The 15,060-nt window shown below is 40.9% G+C and overlaps 1 protein-coding gene across 2 annotated transcripts in view; it reads left to right on the top strand.

The window, feature by feature from the left end:
* Nucleotides 1-208: 208 nt before the first annotated feature.
* Nucleotides 209-15,060, top strand: part of LOC311196300 (contactin-3-like) — a gene marked incomplete at both ends in the record, with an annotated part of 77,349 nt that continues 62,497 nt past the window's right edge. For both annotated transcript variants that reach the window (XM_084269838.1, XM_084269839.1), the window contains one exon: nucleotides 209-263. In XM_084269838.1, the coding sequence (XP_084125964.1) occupies nucleotides 209-263 (55 nt within the window). The remainder of the gene's footprint in view (nucleotides 264-15,060) is intronic.

Consider the following 15,060-nt stretch of genomic DNA (forward strand, 5'->3'; position numbering starts at 1 on the left):
ATACCCTGTGTATACAGGTTAAGATGTAGAAATGAAGAGTAACATAGAGGATCTCTCAACTTTGTGTTTATTAGGAAGACGGTTCTTAGGGATCATCATGGGATTCAATTTCTGTCTGTTCTTTTAACAGGTTAAACCTTGCCACTTGCAAGACTAGACATCCAGTTCATCTGCGACGACCAGAACTACTGAATTGAGGTGACTGAAGATGTTGCTGCTGTGGAAACAGTTGTTCCTGGTATCATTTGTTGGCTGCCTTGGAGGTAACAACATAGAATAATCTCTAACTTCCAGTTCAGAGCTCCACATAAATCCCCAGGTTCCAGAGCTGAACTGCACTCGAGGAATAGAGCCACCGAGGCTTTGAAATGCAAATGTCTTGTAGAGGTTAGAAACCAAGTGTGCAGTATGTATCTTCAATAATACAAAATATTAACAGGGAACGAGTTAAAATAGCCTTTTTCCTGCAAAGTTAATACACAGGGCTGTGCTTTCAAAGCAAGCAGAAGGTATTTGAATACATTAAGGGCGTTGTTAGTAACTCATGCATTGTGGGTATGCTGATTTGATAGCTGCGTTACCTGGTTTTCTTAGACTGCAAAGTTTAAATTCTTGCTGTAACTGGGGATGATTGCTGCAGCTTTTGTCAAAACTTTGTGTACTTTAGAATGGGTTTATTCATGAGGCACGGTGCTGTGTTATCACTGCACCAATTCAGCAGTTCAGAGGTTTGCTTTTCCTACTGTGCCAGACAATTCTCGGTGCTTGGAACTGGTGCTGCTTTTCAGGTCTCCTCTCTCCTGCTACGTTAGCTCTTATCAGTGGTTTTTCTTTTCCTTACGGAGGTCAGTGCTAATATCAGCAGCAGAGCTCCCTTGCTTTTCTCAGTCATCTCTCCATGTCTTCTGCTTGAGCATCCCTAGTCGTGCCCATGCCTTCTGCTTTGAGCATCCCGTGTCAGTCCAAGGTAGATGTGAGGAAGAAGTTTCTGTCCTGGGAGCTTGGCTCTTGGTGACTTTGTACATTGGCATCACCAGGCTTGCAAAAAGCAGATGTAGCTGGTAGTACCCAAATTACCTATGTTTATCCTCTTCTGAGCATCCTGCACTCCTTTGGGAAGGAGGGCAGTGTATATGCCTGTGCTTTAATTGAAACACATAAAGCAAGTAAATAATCACCCGGCTGTAATCACTGACTGATCAATGGTCTTGTGCTGTGCAGCTCTTCCTCCTGCCTTGCTCTGGGCTGACGTTCTGGCTGCCCTCAGGAAGAGAATTCCTGCATGAGGAGCACAAACCTGAGTAAAAGTGTATGGATTTAGTGTTGCATGAGGACTCGAAGGCCAGGACTTGCTGTTGCCTCAGTCAGAAACTTTGAAGACAGGGCAGCCATGGGGTTAAACCAGCCTGTAAAGTGAAAGGTGCTATTATGGTCTCTATCAAATCCAAACGTTTTTCTACAGAAAAAGAAAATACCAAGGGACTTAAAGATACAAATTATTTCTCCTGCAGGACTACTTTATGGATTGCTTTCTGAAAGAGGTCTTGGGCGTTTCTGACACTGAAACAATCACAGAAGACTTGCACAGAATTATTGCTTAAAATAGAGGGGTTTTGTTTTTTTCCCCTTTAAAAAGTGCCAGGAGCAGTGTCACCTTTTAATGCTGCTTTTGAGTAGATACTGTCTTGCTGGTGTGTCTGTGCTTTCCCTGTGTCAGTCTGTCCTGTCTCACTGTCGTGGTGTAAGTCGTGCAATAGACGGGACTCCCTTTGAGCCCATGAAAATCCCAGAAGTGAGGGAAGGACATGAGATTGCAAATGGGTTTGTAGTCATAAAATGACTTGAAGGATGTAAGTCCACTCCCTGTAATGTCTGCTGCCACTTCTCAGTCATCACTGGGGAATTACTTACAAGGCCAATTAGCCACTGCTGCATCTGAATTGGCAAAATTTGACATTACGAATGTCAGCAAAACAATTTCTTGTGGCAGAATGTATGTGTGTACTTCTGAATCTCTCACATATTAACTTTGGCTTTCTGCTGACTGTTGAGTATAGCTGTTACTCAAAGGAGATAGATTGTTTCATTGAAATATAGGATAAGCCAAACCATTACTTTATTTTTTCTTAAGTGATCAGTTGATGTGATGTTGGATGCTGTAGGGGGAAAAACCCAACCAAATAAAAACCAGGTAAAATCCAAACATTGGAACTCATTAGCTACCTCTAGGTTACTTTGTTTTCAAAGTCTAATCTTGCTGGTTTTGATCTGCTGGATGGTGCCTTTGTTACATTTACATTGCAATACTTAAATGTCTGAATACTTTTCCTGCAGTAAATCCCTTCCATTAGTGATTGGCATTATATGTGTTGTTTATAGTAGAGTGATTTCATTATGTTTGTGGTTCTGTTGCTGTTAGGTGAGTATTGATGCTAAAAAAAAAGCTTGGCTTTTAGTCTGTTAAAAATTTCTGTAAGGTGTTTGCTTGACAGGTAAGGAAGATAAGGACTAATTACTATCTTGATGTAGTTTTTAGTTACATTTGTATGATTTAATAGTTATCCTTTGAAACATGACGAATATTTGAGATACAAGTGCTGTGAGAGGGGAAGGCTAAGAAAAATCTCAGTATTTCATTCATAGATAACATTCACTAAATGCTTTTTAGCAAAAAAACAATAACTTCACCTTTATTGAAGTAGTACCTTTAAATGGCAAAACATGCAGATCTGACTTGGTGCATCAACTATGCCCTTTTCTAATAGAAAAGCCTTTTGTGGTAACTCCTAAGGTAACATTCAGACCCAGCAGGGCAGACTGCCCCTTCCACAGCAGAGAGCTCTCCCAGGCACTGCTGACGTCTTAGGAGGGGTAACATGGAAAAAGCTGGACACATCGCTGGTTGGAGACTTGCAAACAAATGTGCAGCATGAGCTGCCACATCTGCAGAACTTGTTGGTGTGACACCCTCACTCATAGAGAGCTCACTCAAATCTCTTTGACCTTGGGAGTGGTTCATGTGGTTCAGTATGTAAACTCCTCCTATAAGGATGAAAGACTCTTTTCATCCATTTTTGAAGGACTTTTTTTGTCCCTTAATTGTTCTTACACATTTATTTCGTGTCATTTCAGTTCTTTTGGGTCAAACTTAAAAACAACTTAGATGAAAGCAAGTTTCTGTCTTACTGCCTTACAAAGGAGGGCCACCTTAAGTATTTGTGATCAATGGGAAGATATCTGAGGCTAAACTGTATGAGCACCAGGTCTACCAAATGACTACTGGGGGGGGGAATCTAGTGATAGATGTGTGGTTCTGTGAGAATGTGACTGCACAAAGAGCCACAGTATGAAAAGGATGTTTGTTGAAACTCATCAATTCACATAACTCAGTGTTCAATATTTTCAATAGTGAAGATGGCATTGACTGTCATTGAGTTTGCTAATAGATAAATGTTTGTTATTCAGCTAATTAGTAGTAAAAAAACCCCAACTTCCAATGACCATTGCAGTAGCAAGGAGAATGTTGCTGGTATCTTGAAGCACAAATTATTCTGGTCTTGTATAGGACTCCTCTTTCCATGTTCCTCCTGCTAGCCCTTCTTTGCATCTGTTTCCGTTCATCTCCCTTCAATTAGGCTATGTCCCAAATGTCAGTTTAGTAGCCGTGGGGAGTTGGTAGATTGGAGGACCAGCTAAATACTATTTTTCACATTGCCAAAAGCCAGATGGTTTGATGGAGAGGGACTTCTTGGAAGCCTTGAGCACCCATAATTGATACCTAGCCCTGACTTAATGTTGGTGTATTGCCGTCATTGAGAAGGTTGCTGGGAGTTATTCAGCACTTGCAGACACGAGTTTGAACCAGATGGGTTTTGCTGAAATGCCCAAATTGAACATTTCCAGCTTCCTAAGCCATCTCACTTGAAACTCCATGAAAGGTCTCAATCCTGACATACAGATCTTCTGCTTTTGGAGACTCTGTTATGTGTTTGCTTCAATTGCTTAAATATTACTAGTGGAACTTTGGGACAACACACTTCCAAAACCCACTTGAGAGTCCTGTAGCTGAATTTATTTCAAAACAGATTTTAGTAAGAGTGAAAAAAGTTATTAAAGTGTTTTGAGAATATGACTTTCAAGCTATCAGTAAGATAAATAACATCATAGCTATGAAAATGGAGATGGTGATGATCTTATCTTAAAAGACTTGATGTTCTCTGTCCATACAGAGATAATATATTTCAAGCTAGTTCCCTTACTGCGGTGTCCTGTACTGAATTGCTCTCTGATTATCCTATGTGAATCCCCACAGTTCATCAAAGTAGGGATGTGAGAGTATCTAATGAGGAGAGAAAAAGAAAAACCTTTGGGTTTTTGTTGTTAGATGCGTGTTTATATCTGTATGACTAATGAACCTGATGTCTTCTTGTCCACTTACCTTGGGGAGCAAAAGGTGATTACTTAGCATATTATATATATATGGAGTTTCAAATAAGTGAGAAAAAATACTGTATTTATATTACTCTGAAGACAAACTTCAAAGGTAAAAATTAATAAAATATGCAAAACCCCATCAACAGTTGAAATGAGAAATAGTGATGATCTGTGGTGAAGTCATTAATCAATTCCAAGTGTTGGGGCTTCCCGCTCCCCAGTGACCCAGCTGATTTCCCTTACTCTTTTGGTGGACTGGGTAGCAGTTCCTTCATTCCCCAGATGCAGGAGGATCAGACGGATGCGCTGCTGTTGCAGTGACTGGTGAATACTGTGAACATCTAACATGAAGAAGGTAAACACCCATCACGTGAGTGTGTAAGCTGCCTCTCTGCAGTTTGCATGACAGCTGGGTTTTCTTACCACTCCTGCTAATTTTGGGCTTCATTTTTCTGCTGCAATCTCTTGCAGCGCTGGGCTGGAGAGGAGGAGCAGCTCGGTGGGGAGCATCATCTCCACTAGCCCCAGCTGGCCCCAGCGCCGCTCACTCCTCACCCAGCCTTTCACAGCAGCACAGGCATTCATTTCTTTTGCTTTCTCATAATTTTCTACTGTTTCCAGCTGTCTTGCACTGCTCAAGCTGACTGCCCTGTTGGCCCTGGAAAGGTATCATTTTAAAGTTTCTCTTCAGAAAAAAAAAACCCACAACAAATTCAGCAACTTTTGAAAGGTGTTTGAAGGGGGAAGAAAGCTGTGATTAAAGAGAAAGTTCAAAGAAATGAAATGCAGAGAACTGTGTGTGTAAATGTATAAAATCTTTGTTCTTCAGGAGATGAAAGGGCACGTTTCACACAGCGTGTCCAGGGCAAGACCTGTAGAATCCACTTGGTCTGACTTGCTCTGCTAAGCTTCAAACTCATTGCCATCACAGACAGTGGTAGGATGTGCTGTCTTGACTGCACCTTATCTAAACAGAGTGAAACAAAAATATTATCATCAAATTCATTTTTAATTCCAGCAGTTACAAGCCTTGGCTGAAAACAAAAATAAATTGCTGCAATGTGCACAAAGTATTTGGACGTTGAAGCTTGGCTCCAGCAGGACTCTTGCCAACAGCAAAGTTTGCCTTCTGTAATAGTCCATTTGAGTTTAAAATTAGATCACCTTTATACCTATTTCTTTATGTCAATTTGTATGTTTTCATTGTTTTTATTTCCATTCTTTCATTTTGCAACTCTGTTAACCCTCAGGCTCAGCAATGTCATGTGTCAGATCCAGGACTCTCCTTCTTATTAGTGTTAAGTTTAGGAGACTTATGAAATTGGAAGGAATGATTCTTACTCTTTATTTTCCGTAAAGCATGAAAATAAACCTTCCATCTTCTTAGTGATTTATTGCTGCAATTAAATCATGCCATGAGGAAGCTAGAAATACACTCTTCAGAGGAAAACCTTGATGTTGCCCTCCTGGAATACGTTTTTATGAGGAAGTGGGTATTGACTTGCTTGGGCATCTGCAGAGGGTCTCAGTCAAGCACCTGTTTTGACCCCAAATTTTATGTCCCATATTGATTTGGAGGGGCAAAAAGGGGATCCTACTGAAAACAGAGCGTGCTAGCATTGCGCTTGCCCTGGATCCCAAATATCAGGATCCTTTAAGAGTGATGAGTCAGCAATAGTCCTCTGCAGTCCAGCATCCAGTGTGGTTGGAGACACACCTGAGTTTGTGTAAAATCCCTACTGCTTTGAAGGCACACAAATGTACTGCTCTCGTTTGGCTTCAGGGTTTTGTGAAAACAAGGGGTGTACCAAACATGGTGTTGGTACCAAACACCAGGTTGTTGACATAACACATCAGTTACTTCCTACGTTATCTGGTGAATTCTTAGTTTGAAACTAACGCTGTGCAGGAATATGTTTGCAGCTGTAAATGTGTAACTCTTAGGGAGGGCATCTTGCCCCTTGGCAGAATACCAGCAGTACTTTCCCCTGTGCAGAACAGATACAGCTCGTAGAAACTTGCAGTTAGTTTGATTTAGGCTTCGGTGAGGAGTTTCTGTATGGGTGGGAATCCATTTGTAGGAAAAAAGCTATCATCACTTACTACTATGACACTGCTCTTGTTCAAATTGACTTTTCATTAAGAGATATGGTGTTCAGATAGAGGCAGCCTGTATCTTAATGCATAACGGGTTGGAATATTAATAGTAATATCATTGTGGTACATTATACATGTGCATTCATGATGTTAAAGTGCATCTATGCCAATAGTGACTGTTGGAATTGTTTAGTTTGGATTGCTTGTGTATTGCTAACAAGATTCATTACTCTGATAGAAAATTTTGTTTGCTTATTGAATTAGTTAGAAAATGAGGAACCAGGCTTAGAGTTCTGCTTTTCCGTGGATGGTTTGATGTCATGGGTGCTTCATGCAGATCTGCTAGCAGAAAACAAAATTGCTGCTGTAGGTCTGGAGAGACACCTATTGTAGAGATCTCTTTCCACTTAAACACAACATACTATCAAACCTAACTATTCCTCTATTATAGTGAACAAAGGATACAGCGAACAGACTGATATTTAAGCTCTGGGAGGCAAGAAATTTGCCCTGCTGCAGGCATCTTTTGCCTATAAGCTGACAGATGGTGGTAACTTACTGGAGACCCAGTTTCACCTCTTGCTATGAACCAGCATAAATCTTGCCTCTGCTTTCCTGCTGCTTTTATTACAACTGTGGTCTTTTTGCACACTCGTGCCTCAGCATTGTGAGCTTTCCTGTGCCCAGTCTAGAGATGCAGCACGCTCCTGTCAGGGCTTTCAAGGGCTTGTTTTCATTCTGTGCCAGTATTGGAATAAGAAGGTGAGCCACAACAGAGAACAAAGCTAAATCTGTTCACTTGGAATTAAGTGAGGGGATAAGTACAGTCTCCTTCATCAGGAGCCCCTGGGTTTTTATCGTTAGCTATACGCAAACCTGGGGGTGGGGGGTCTGAGTCAGGTAAAGACTGTTGTTGACTTAGCGGGCGTGCTCAGAGGATTTACAGGAGTCTGTATTTCAGTGGAAGGCATACCCCTACCTGTTACAATTCTTAAGTGTGAAAAATACTGTGATGTTAAAGCTCTTTTTGATGAGAGACCTTAAATACCTCTGAAGAGTCTCCTTGGGTTTTGCTTAGTCTTCCAAGCTGACAAAAACCTCTTGAAAAACAGCTGCCACTTGCTGCAAATACTGTCTAGCCTTAAGGCTGAATCCTCACCTCCAGACAATCAATGCTTCATTTCAACAAGACAAATGCTCTCTTTATCTTCATTAATTAAACTCATCACAGATTTTATGACATTTAAATGGAGAAATTTTGGCTGGTGGCAATTCTAATTTTTTATATATGAATTATCAAGAAGAAATTTTCAGTTGCTTTATCCTGCAATAAAATGTTGTTATTGCAGATATTACTGAGCATGAAGGCTGTATGCCTGTATTTATACACTTCTTCTGCCTTATGCAGTTTAAAGTGCAGTATGGTATAGCACGTGGTTCCAGTATATTTTTTTAAAAAGGTTATGGAGCTTTTTTTAATTTGCTGAGTTTCTTGGTAAATAGATCAGGGGCTGGTATTTAGTATTTGGCTACTTAGTTGCTGTACGACTTCAGCCCCATGTCTCGTACACCTTGGTAAAAGGAGCTTTTGAAGGTAGATGACCTTCTGTTAGTGTGTAGCATGCCTGCCCTGTGGTGAGGGTCAGACAGGAGCCTCTCCACATCTGAGTTTTGGGCTAGTGTGGTCAAACATGGGCAACTCTGAGTTTCAGAAGCAGTGAGGTCTTGGAAGTTGTCACAGTACAGCTGGCTTCCACCCCAATATCTGACCTCCCGGCCCCATCCCGGAGTAGTATAAGGGAGCACTGGGATCTACCTTTAGGAGAGCCTGTCACCTGCTGTTGGCAAGCTGGGATCCCTCTGTCTTCTCTCTTAAAGCAGGAGCTTCTCTCTTCTTCCCTGTCCTCCAGCAGCAGCTGTTAAACTCATTCTTCTTTACTTGTCAGGCTGTCCCGGCTGAAGAGATAAAAGCTTAGAGCTTGGCTGTTCTGCAGTTCTTCTGCTGGTTGGTGTAATGAAATGAAGATAAAGCTTTCACTCATTACCAGAATAGCCATCCTGTTCAATAGCCATCCTAATGCTGCTTCTGCCTTTGGATAGCAAACTAGACAGAAAGATCCTGGGCTTGCTGCTGAGCCATCATCCTTGATTAAATTACCTATCTGTTGCTGGCTGTTGTCAACGACTAAATAAATGATTCCCAAGATGGGTGAATCATCTCATCTAGAGTGTTAATTCCTGGGGCTTTGGGTACTACCTTTAATCTTCTGTTTCTTGCCCACAGAAGAGATCTTAATGGTGCTTGTTGCTTTATGAAAGCTGGAGGTCTGCAGGCGAGTCATGCATACCAAGGCAGGCAAGGGGAAATCCTTTTCTCTGCAGGTAGAAGGGTAGCAGACATTGAGGAGGGACTAAAGGAGAGAAGGAGCTGGGGAGAAGTTTGTTGTGTGGAAGGTGAGCTATATCCCTTGTGTCCCTTGCTTGGGAAGCTCAGGACACTGCAGAGGGAGGGGAAAAAAAGCATTAAAGTGGTTGTGAATGACAGCTGAAAAACAGGGAAGGTAACAGTGCGATCGAATAATTTGGCAGATGTTCAGAAAAACAACAGAACTGAGATGAAATACCTCATTTTGTATTTAAAAAAAGTCTTCCTGACAAAACTGTTCTGATTTTGTTGCTGTTCTTAATGATCATGTTGAAAACTAATGCGTTGTATTTTCCTCATTTTTTGGTGATATGAAATGTGCTGCTGTTAGCCTCTTGGACAAAAGCTTGATTTTTACCATAATTAACCTTTCAGTTTCCTGTTTAATACCAAATGGGATAATATTAGCCTTTAACTTTGTCAATACAGGGTGTTTGCATCAGTGATGAGATTTCAGGGATCAGTGTTTATCAGGGATCAGAACATAATTTTCACACTTGGTTTTCAGTAAAAAATACCACAAGGTTGGAAAGCAAAAGCTTAACCTCAGCCATATTACTATACGTGTTAGAAAACCTGAGCAAATAAAAGCTCATTTATATTCTTGTCTGATTAGCACAATCAGAACTTATTGATGCTAAAATGAACTGAATTTCCATAACTATAAACAGAATATTAAAATATAGCTGTTTAATGTAGCATGATGTTTTTCCCTTCTTGGGTGGAACGAAATAGCTGCAACTTTCTTGTTGACTTTTTAGGAGTTTTGTTACAAAGTCAAAAGCATTTCAAGCAGATGCCTTTTGGCAGGGAAGCAGACCTCCTTCTAGACAAGTGCTGCTTGCTCTCTTGGAAGAGAAAGCAGATGACACACAGGTGAATGTGTGTGTGCTTGGCTGTCCTTTTGCATAGTCGAGGGTTGGGAGCCCAGAACTCGGTGGAGAAACATTTGAAGGTAGAAACCACTTCATTTGAACTGGTAGTAGTATTTTAATCACAGAATGTTAGGGGTTGGAAGGGACCTCCAAAGGTCATCCAGTCCACCCCCCCTGCCCAGAGCAGAATCACCTAGGTTAAGTCATAGAGGACAACATCCAGACAGGTTTGAATGTCTCAAAAGATGGAGACTCCCCAACCTCTCTGGGCAGCCTGTCCCAGGGTTCAGCCATCCTCATGGTGAAAACTTTTTCCTTATGTTAATCTAACAGAGGAGCAGAGAAAGCTGTAGTGAAGGAAGTGAGATGTGGATTAACTTTATGCGATGATGTGCAGTAAGAAACTATATCCTGAATCCAACTGGATTCTTCCCAGTGATGCAAAATGAGAAACCTGGAGTAACCTAATGTGCAGGTCTCTGGGTTTTAAGGAGATCTGGGATCAGTTTGTGCTGGCCATGACCTTGTGAAGGTGAGTTGGCAGTTCCCATTCAGATATTCAGAATACTGGCCCTTGTAAGGGTGTGTGTGAAGAGAGTCACAGCACAGAGATGTTCTGCCTTCCTTGTTCCATATGACCATGGGGCTTGTTCCCATCTCCTGAGTGTCCTTGTGTTAAAAAGCACCAAGTATGAGGAATCACTGGATTAGCATCACTTCTGTTTAGCAGAGGCAATGGAGTGTGTCAGGAGCTTATTTTAAAGGAGCAGAGAATTTCACAACTCCTGTGTCATTCTTCTACCATCGCAGACTGGAGAGGCTTGAAATGCCGCCGTGTCCCCGGTGAAGTGCAAGTCATGCACATGAGGCACCTCCTTGGGCAGATAATTCAGTGCATCTTTGGGCAGCAAGAGGCAAAGGACCACAGAGAAAAAAATGTGGTGTTATTTGCCTTTGGCAGTTGTTGTGCAGTGATAACTTCAAAATGCTTTAAACCTGAATTAAAAAGAGCTTAATTTGCATAGTCAAGGGTAATTAGCGTATATTTTATCCTGGTTTCTCATACATCTATTTATAACTCTGAAAGCAATATAGAAAATCCCCAAATAGCTCAATGTTGGATTTGGTTAAGGATTCTCCCGTACTTCAGAGGTGGCAGAGAGAGGTGCTGCTCTTGGGGAACAGCTGAATGGCAGATGGAATGATAGTGAAGAGAACAGGTGACTTGTAACAACAGCCTTTGTGCTTTGATTCACGTTGATGGGAAGGTACTCTAACATAAATCTTGCAATGACACCTTCAAGGAGCTTCAAATCTTCTCCTTGGTCACTTTTAGGAGGCCTTCACGTAGTTTGGAAGAGCTCATGTGCAAGTAAGAACCAGTCCTTTTAAAACCCTGCCATATGCTCAAGATGTTTCTGAGCTAGTTCATTCCAGGTTGCTGTCTGGTCTTTACATTGCCAGGGATCATCCCCCAGCTTTTCATGAATTGGGTCTTTTAAGGTTTCATCACCTTTTTCATTTTTTAAGGTGCACTGTGTGGGGAGATCATGTGGCATGGTGTTTAATGAGTCGAGGCAGCGATGGGGATGTGTCATGGGAGGAAATACATTTTCCCTTACGTTTTTCAGCATGTGAAGAAACATTTATCCTGTATCAACAGCTTAAAAATGGGACAGATTCATTTCTTCCCGTGATGTTTCGTGCTAGCTGGGAAGTGATTCCAGCAAGCTCTGATAAGAGATGGTGTTTCTTGAGATAAACTACTGACATCAATGGTGCCTTGACTTTTTGGGGTGATGGGGTGGTGTGACAGTTCTGACTTCAAAATTTGTAAGATTGACCTTGTGGCTGTGGAAAAAAACCCTAAACCTGAATTTGCTTAATAGCCTATGCAAAACAACACTGCAGGCCATAGGCTTAAAGAAAGAAAATAATATGGCGCTTTTTTTTTAATTTAAATTTGATATAAAAAGCCTGAAGGTTCTCATCAGACTATGAATCTACATTGATAGTGTGGGTGCAGAGTGGGCATATTTCAGCTTTTATAAGAGTTTCCAAATGAGTGACAATAGTTAGCATCATATTGGAGTAACTTTTTATAATTTTTTTTGGTTCCTAACTTGAATTATTGCATTCCAGAAATAGTATCTGAAGAGGAAAATGAAATTAAGTGAAAACATAGTGTAAATGAGGGAGAAAAAACAGTCGTTGCTGATAATAACCTTAGTGGTTGGGGTGACGGTTTCAATTCCGTTTTCTCTAGCTCTCATGCTTTCTAAGTTGGATTAAGTTTTTGTTGTCTTATTCCCATAGTAACCTGAAATATTTTTTTTAGTATAGATCTGTTTGCCTCTTGCTGTCTTCCAAAGCTTGTGTATGAATAGCTTGTGGAGGAGAAGAGTATGGTGAGGAGACAGAGCAGAGGCACCCTGGCATAGGAAATAAGGAATGAATATTTTGGATAGACTAAAAAAACCCAACAGACCAACTTCATTTTTCCCTTCAGGTTATTGCATCATTTTTAGTGTAGTATGTTAATGAGGACTAAAATTTTCAGTTTTAGTAGGCTGTCTGGGCAAATCTGTTTCAAATAATCTGAAAGCCAATCTCCATGGCTATTCCAAAAATACAGAGTACTGACAAAGCTATAAAGGCTTGTTTAACCAAAGTGTTGCTTTCGGTGAAGATGACTTGTGATTTTGCTCCTCGTGTGACTTGGAATCTCACAGAGATGGAGCTGGGTGCTTTGTGTCTGCCTGTCTGTCTGGGACCAGCAGCACACAGCTGGAAACACCCAGACCTGGGAGCATCCTTGGATCCTCTGTGTCACTTGGGTGAGCCCGAGTCTGAGTGCAGAACAGGTTCACATCCTCTGCTAGCTGCATCTGCTTCCAATTTTAAGGCATCAAATGAGGCTGAAAAAAGCAGCTGTTGCTCTATCTCTGTACATCTTTTTCTCATATTAAATATTTCATTTGATTGCGCCTGCTTAATAGAATAAGTGTCTGAACTGAAGTGCAGTGGAAGATAGTTATGTAAATTGATCTGAATCAAAATTTTCCCTCCATAGCTATAATGGAGACACTTAATTGTCTGCTACCTGGCTCCTGGTGGAGCTTGCTGTGAGCTGGAGATGGGACCTGGCTGCGCTGCGGTTACTACTGACACTAAGAAATAAAGATCTGGCAGGAGTGCGGTTTTGCACGTACCTCATTGCCTACCAGCTCTTGTTAATTATTGCTGGAGTCCTGGGGCACACAGACTTGCTCCCAAGCTCTCAGCATGCGTTCTGAGTGCACTTACTGCCCATGGGTGAGGAGTGGACTATCTCCTCGTTAGCCCACTCCATTTCATACTTAGTCCCCCTTGTTCTCTAATAGCTATCTATATGTTTGCCATGGTTGGTTTTAATTTAAATGTTAATTTTATATCTTCCATATTCTTTCTTGTTTTTCTTTTTTTTGAAGGTGTTTAAAACCTAAAAGTTTTCTTTCAAACACAGCATGTAAGTAAATGTGAAACCATCCATTGTGGTTTTAGTTATTTGGACTTAATATCTGAATTCTGAAAGCTGTAGCTTTTTATGAATAAAAAAATCTGTAGGGTTTCTTAAATGAATTTTTGTAACTAACTAACACAAGGGGCATTTCTTTCCCCTTTCTCTCATATAAAGTTCCAAACAAGAATGTTTCGCATTATCTGCAAAACCTGACATGAAATATGGACTTACTTAGATGACCAACGATTTTTCTTAGGATTTTTATAGTTCAGGACTGTTTCTAAACCTCTTTGTGAAAATAGAGCCTATATTCACTGAAAAATCAAAGTGAGTCATCACTAAGGGAAATAATTTCAGCCCTTGTTTTGTTGGAGTTACCCTAATGAGGTCTTGTTAGCCCATTTAGCTTACTGCAGATAATATTAAGATAATACTTAAAAACATTTAGATTACATTAATACCGCATTAGGGGCCTGATCTAAAGCTCATTGAAGTTGATAGGAATGTTCAGTAAGAATTTAATGCTTTGATCTTTCATCTGTAGTTTTACAACTTACAAAATCAAACATAAAAAATGTTTCAGTCAACATAACACAGATATGTTTATCTGTGTTGTGCCTCACCCTTCATGGCTAATAAAACTATTGGGTTTGCAGCCTCCTCAAAATGAAATTTCAAAATGAAATTGCTACTTAGAGTAGCATTTCTGAATGCATTTCACAAAAACAAGTTCTGGAGTAGGAGAAATGGTGTTGCTAAAAGGTGTATATACCTGGCAGTTCCCTTGTGATGCACCGAAGGACTTAACAAACATATAAATATATAATAAGTCTTCACTGTAAGTAAACCGTGGCTGCACCACAACAAATGTCAGACTTAGGAGGAATTTAGAATAACTGTTTAAATGTCTCCTTCCTTTAAATGCACTTTTTCAGGGCTCCAGTTTGGTGCTGAGCTGCCTGGTGCTTGCTGTGGGTATAGCGACTTGCGAAGGAAAGGTGGTAACTTAACCCCAAAGTGATGACATTTGCTGAAGTACTGCTATATCACAGAACCACAAGGTTGGAAAAGTCCTTTAAGATCAAGTCCAACTGTTCCCATCCTATGCTAAACCATATCCCTAAGTACCTCATCTACCCTTTTTTTTGAACATAACTAGGGAAGGTGACTCAACCACATCGCTGGGCAGCCTGTTCCAGCCCCTGACAACTCTTTCAGTAAAAAATTCACTGCTTCCCTCTTTATTTTTGTAGCGAAATGTATTTACTCAGTGTTCCTAGCCAAACGTGGTAGCAAGCAGTGACAGAGCACAGGCTGTGAATTGGGGGGGACTCTCATTGAATAACCAAGGAAATCCTCACTACTTAGGAGGAGAGATGCAGTACCTGGTTTTTATTTTCTTGTTATTGCCTCTCTCAGCCCCGTGCAGTGAGAGATCTTCTTTCTTTTTTATGAAACTGTATTTTTTCAGCCCGTGGCTCTTTATTAAATGGCGGTTAACGATATACTTGTGAGGATTACATCACCCTGCGCGGAGCAATTTGGCTTAGGTTGGAGATCAATCTGCACATGGAGCATCTGTCACTTAACGATTCTGCGAAGATACCAACCAAAAGATTTGAGGTCCCGCTGTGTTTTTGGGGTTTCTCTCCTTATGTACATGTCTCAATCTCTTAAGCTCTCTTCAGTAGCACCAGGTTTGTATTGGCTGATGGAAACGGAGTAGC

Source organism: Gallinula chloropus (assembly GCF_964237585.1).
Source record: "Gallinula chloropus genome assembly, chromosome: 12".
Lineage (NCBI taxonomy): Eukaryota > Metazoa > Chordata > Aves > Gruiformes > Rallidae > Gallinula > Gallinula chloropus.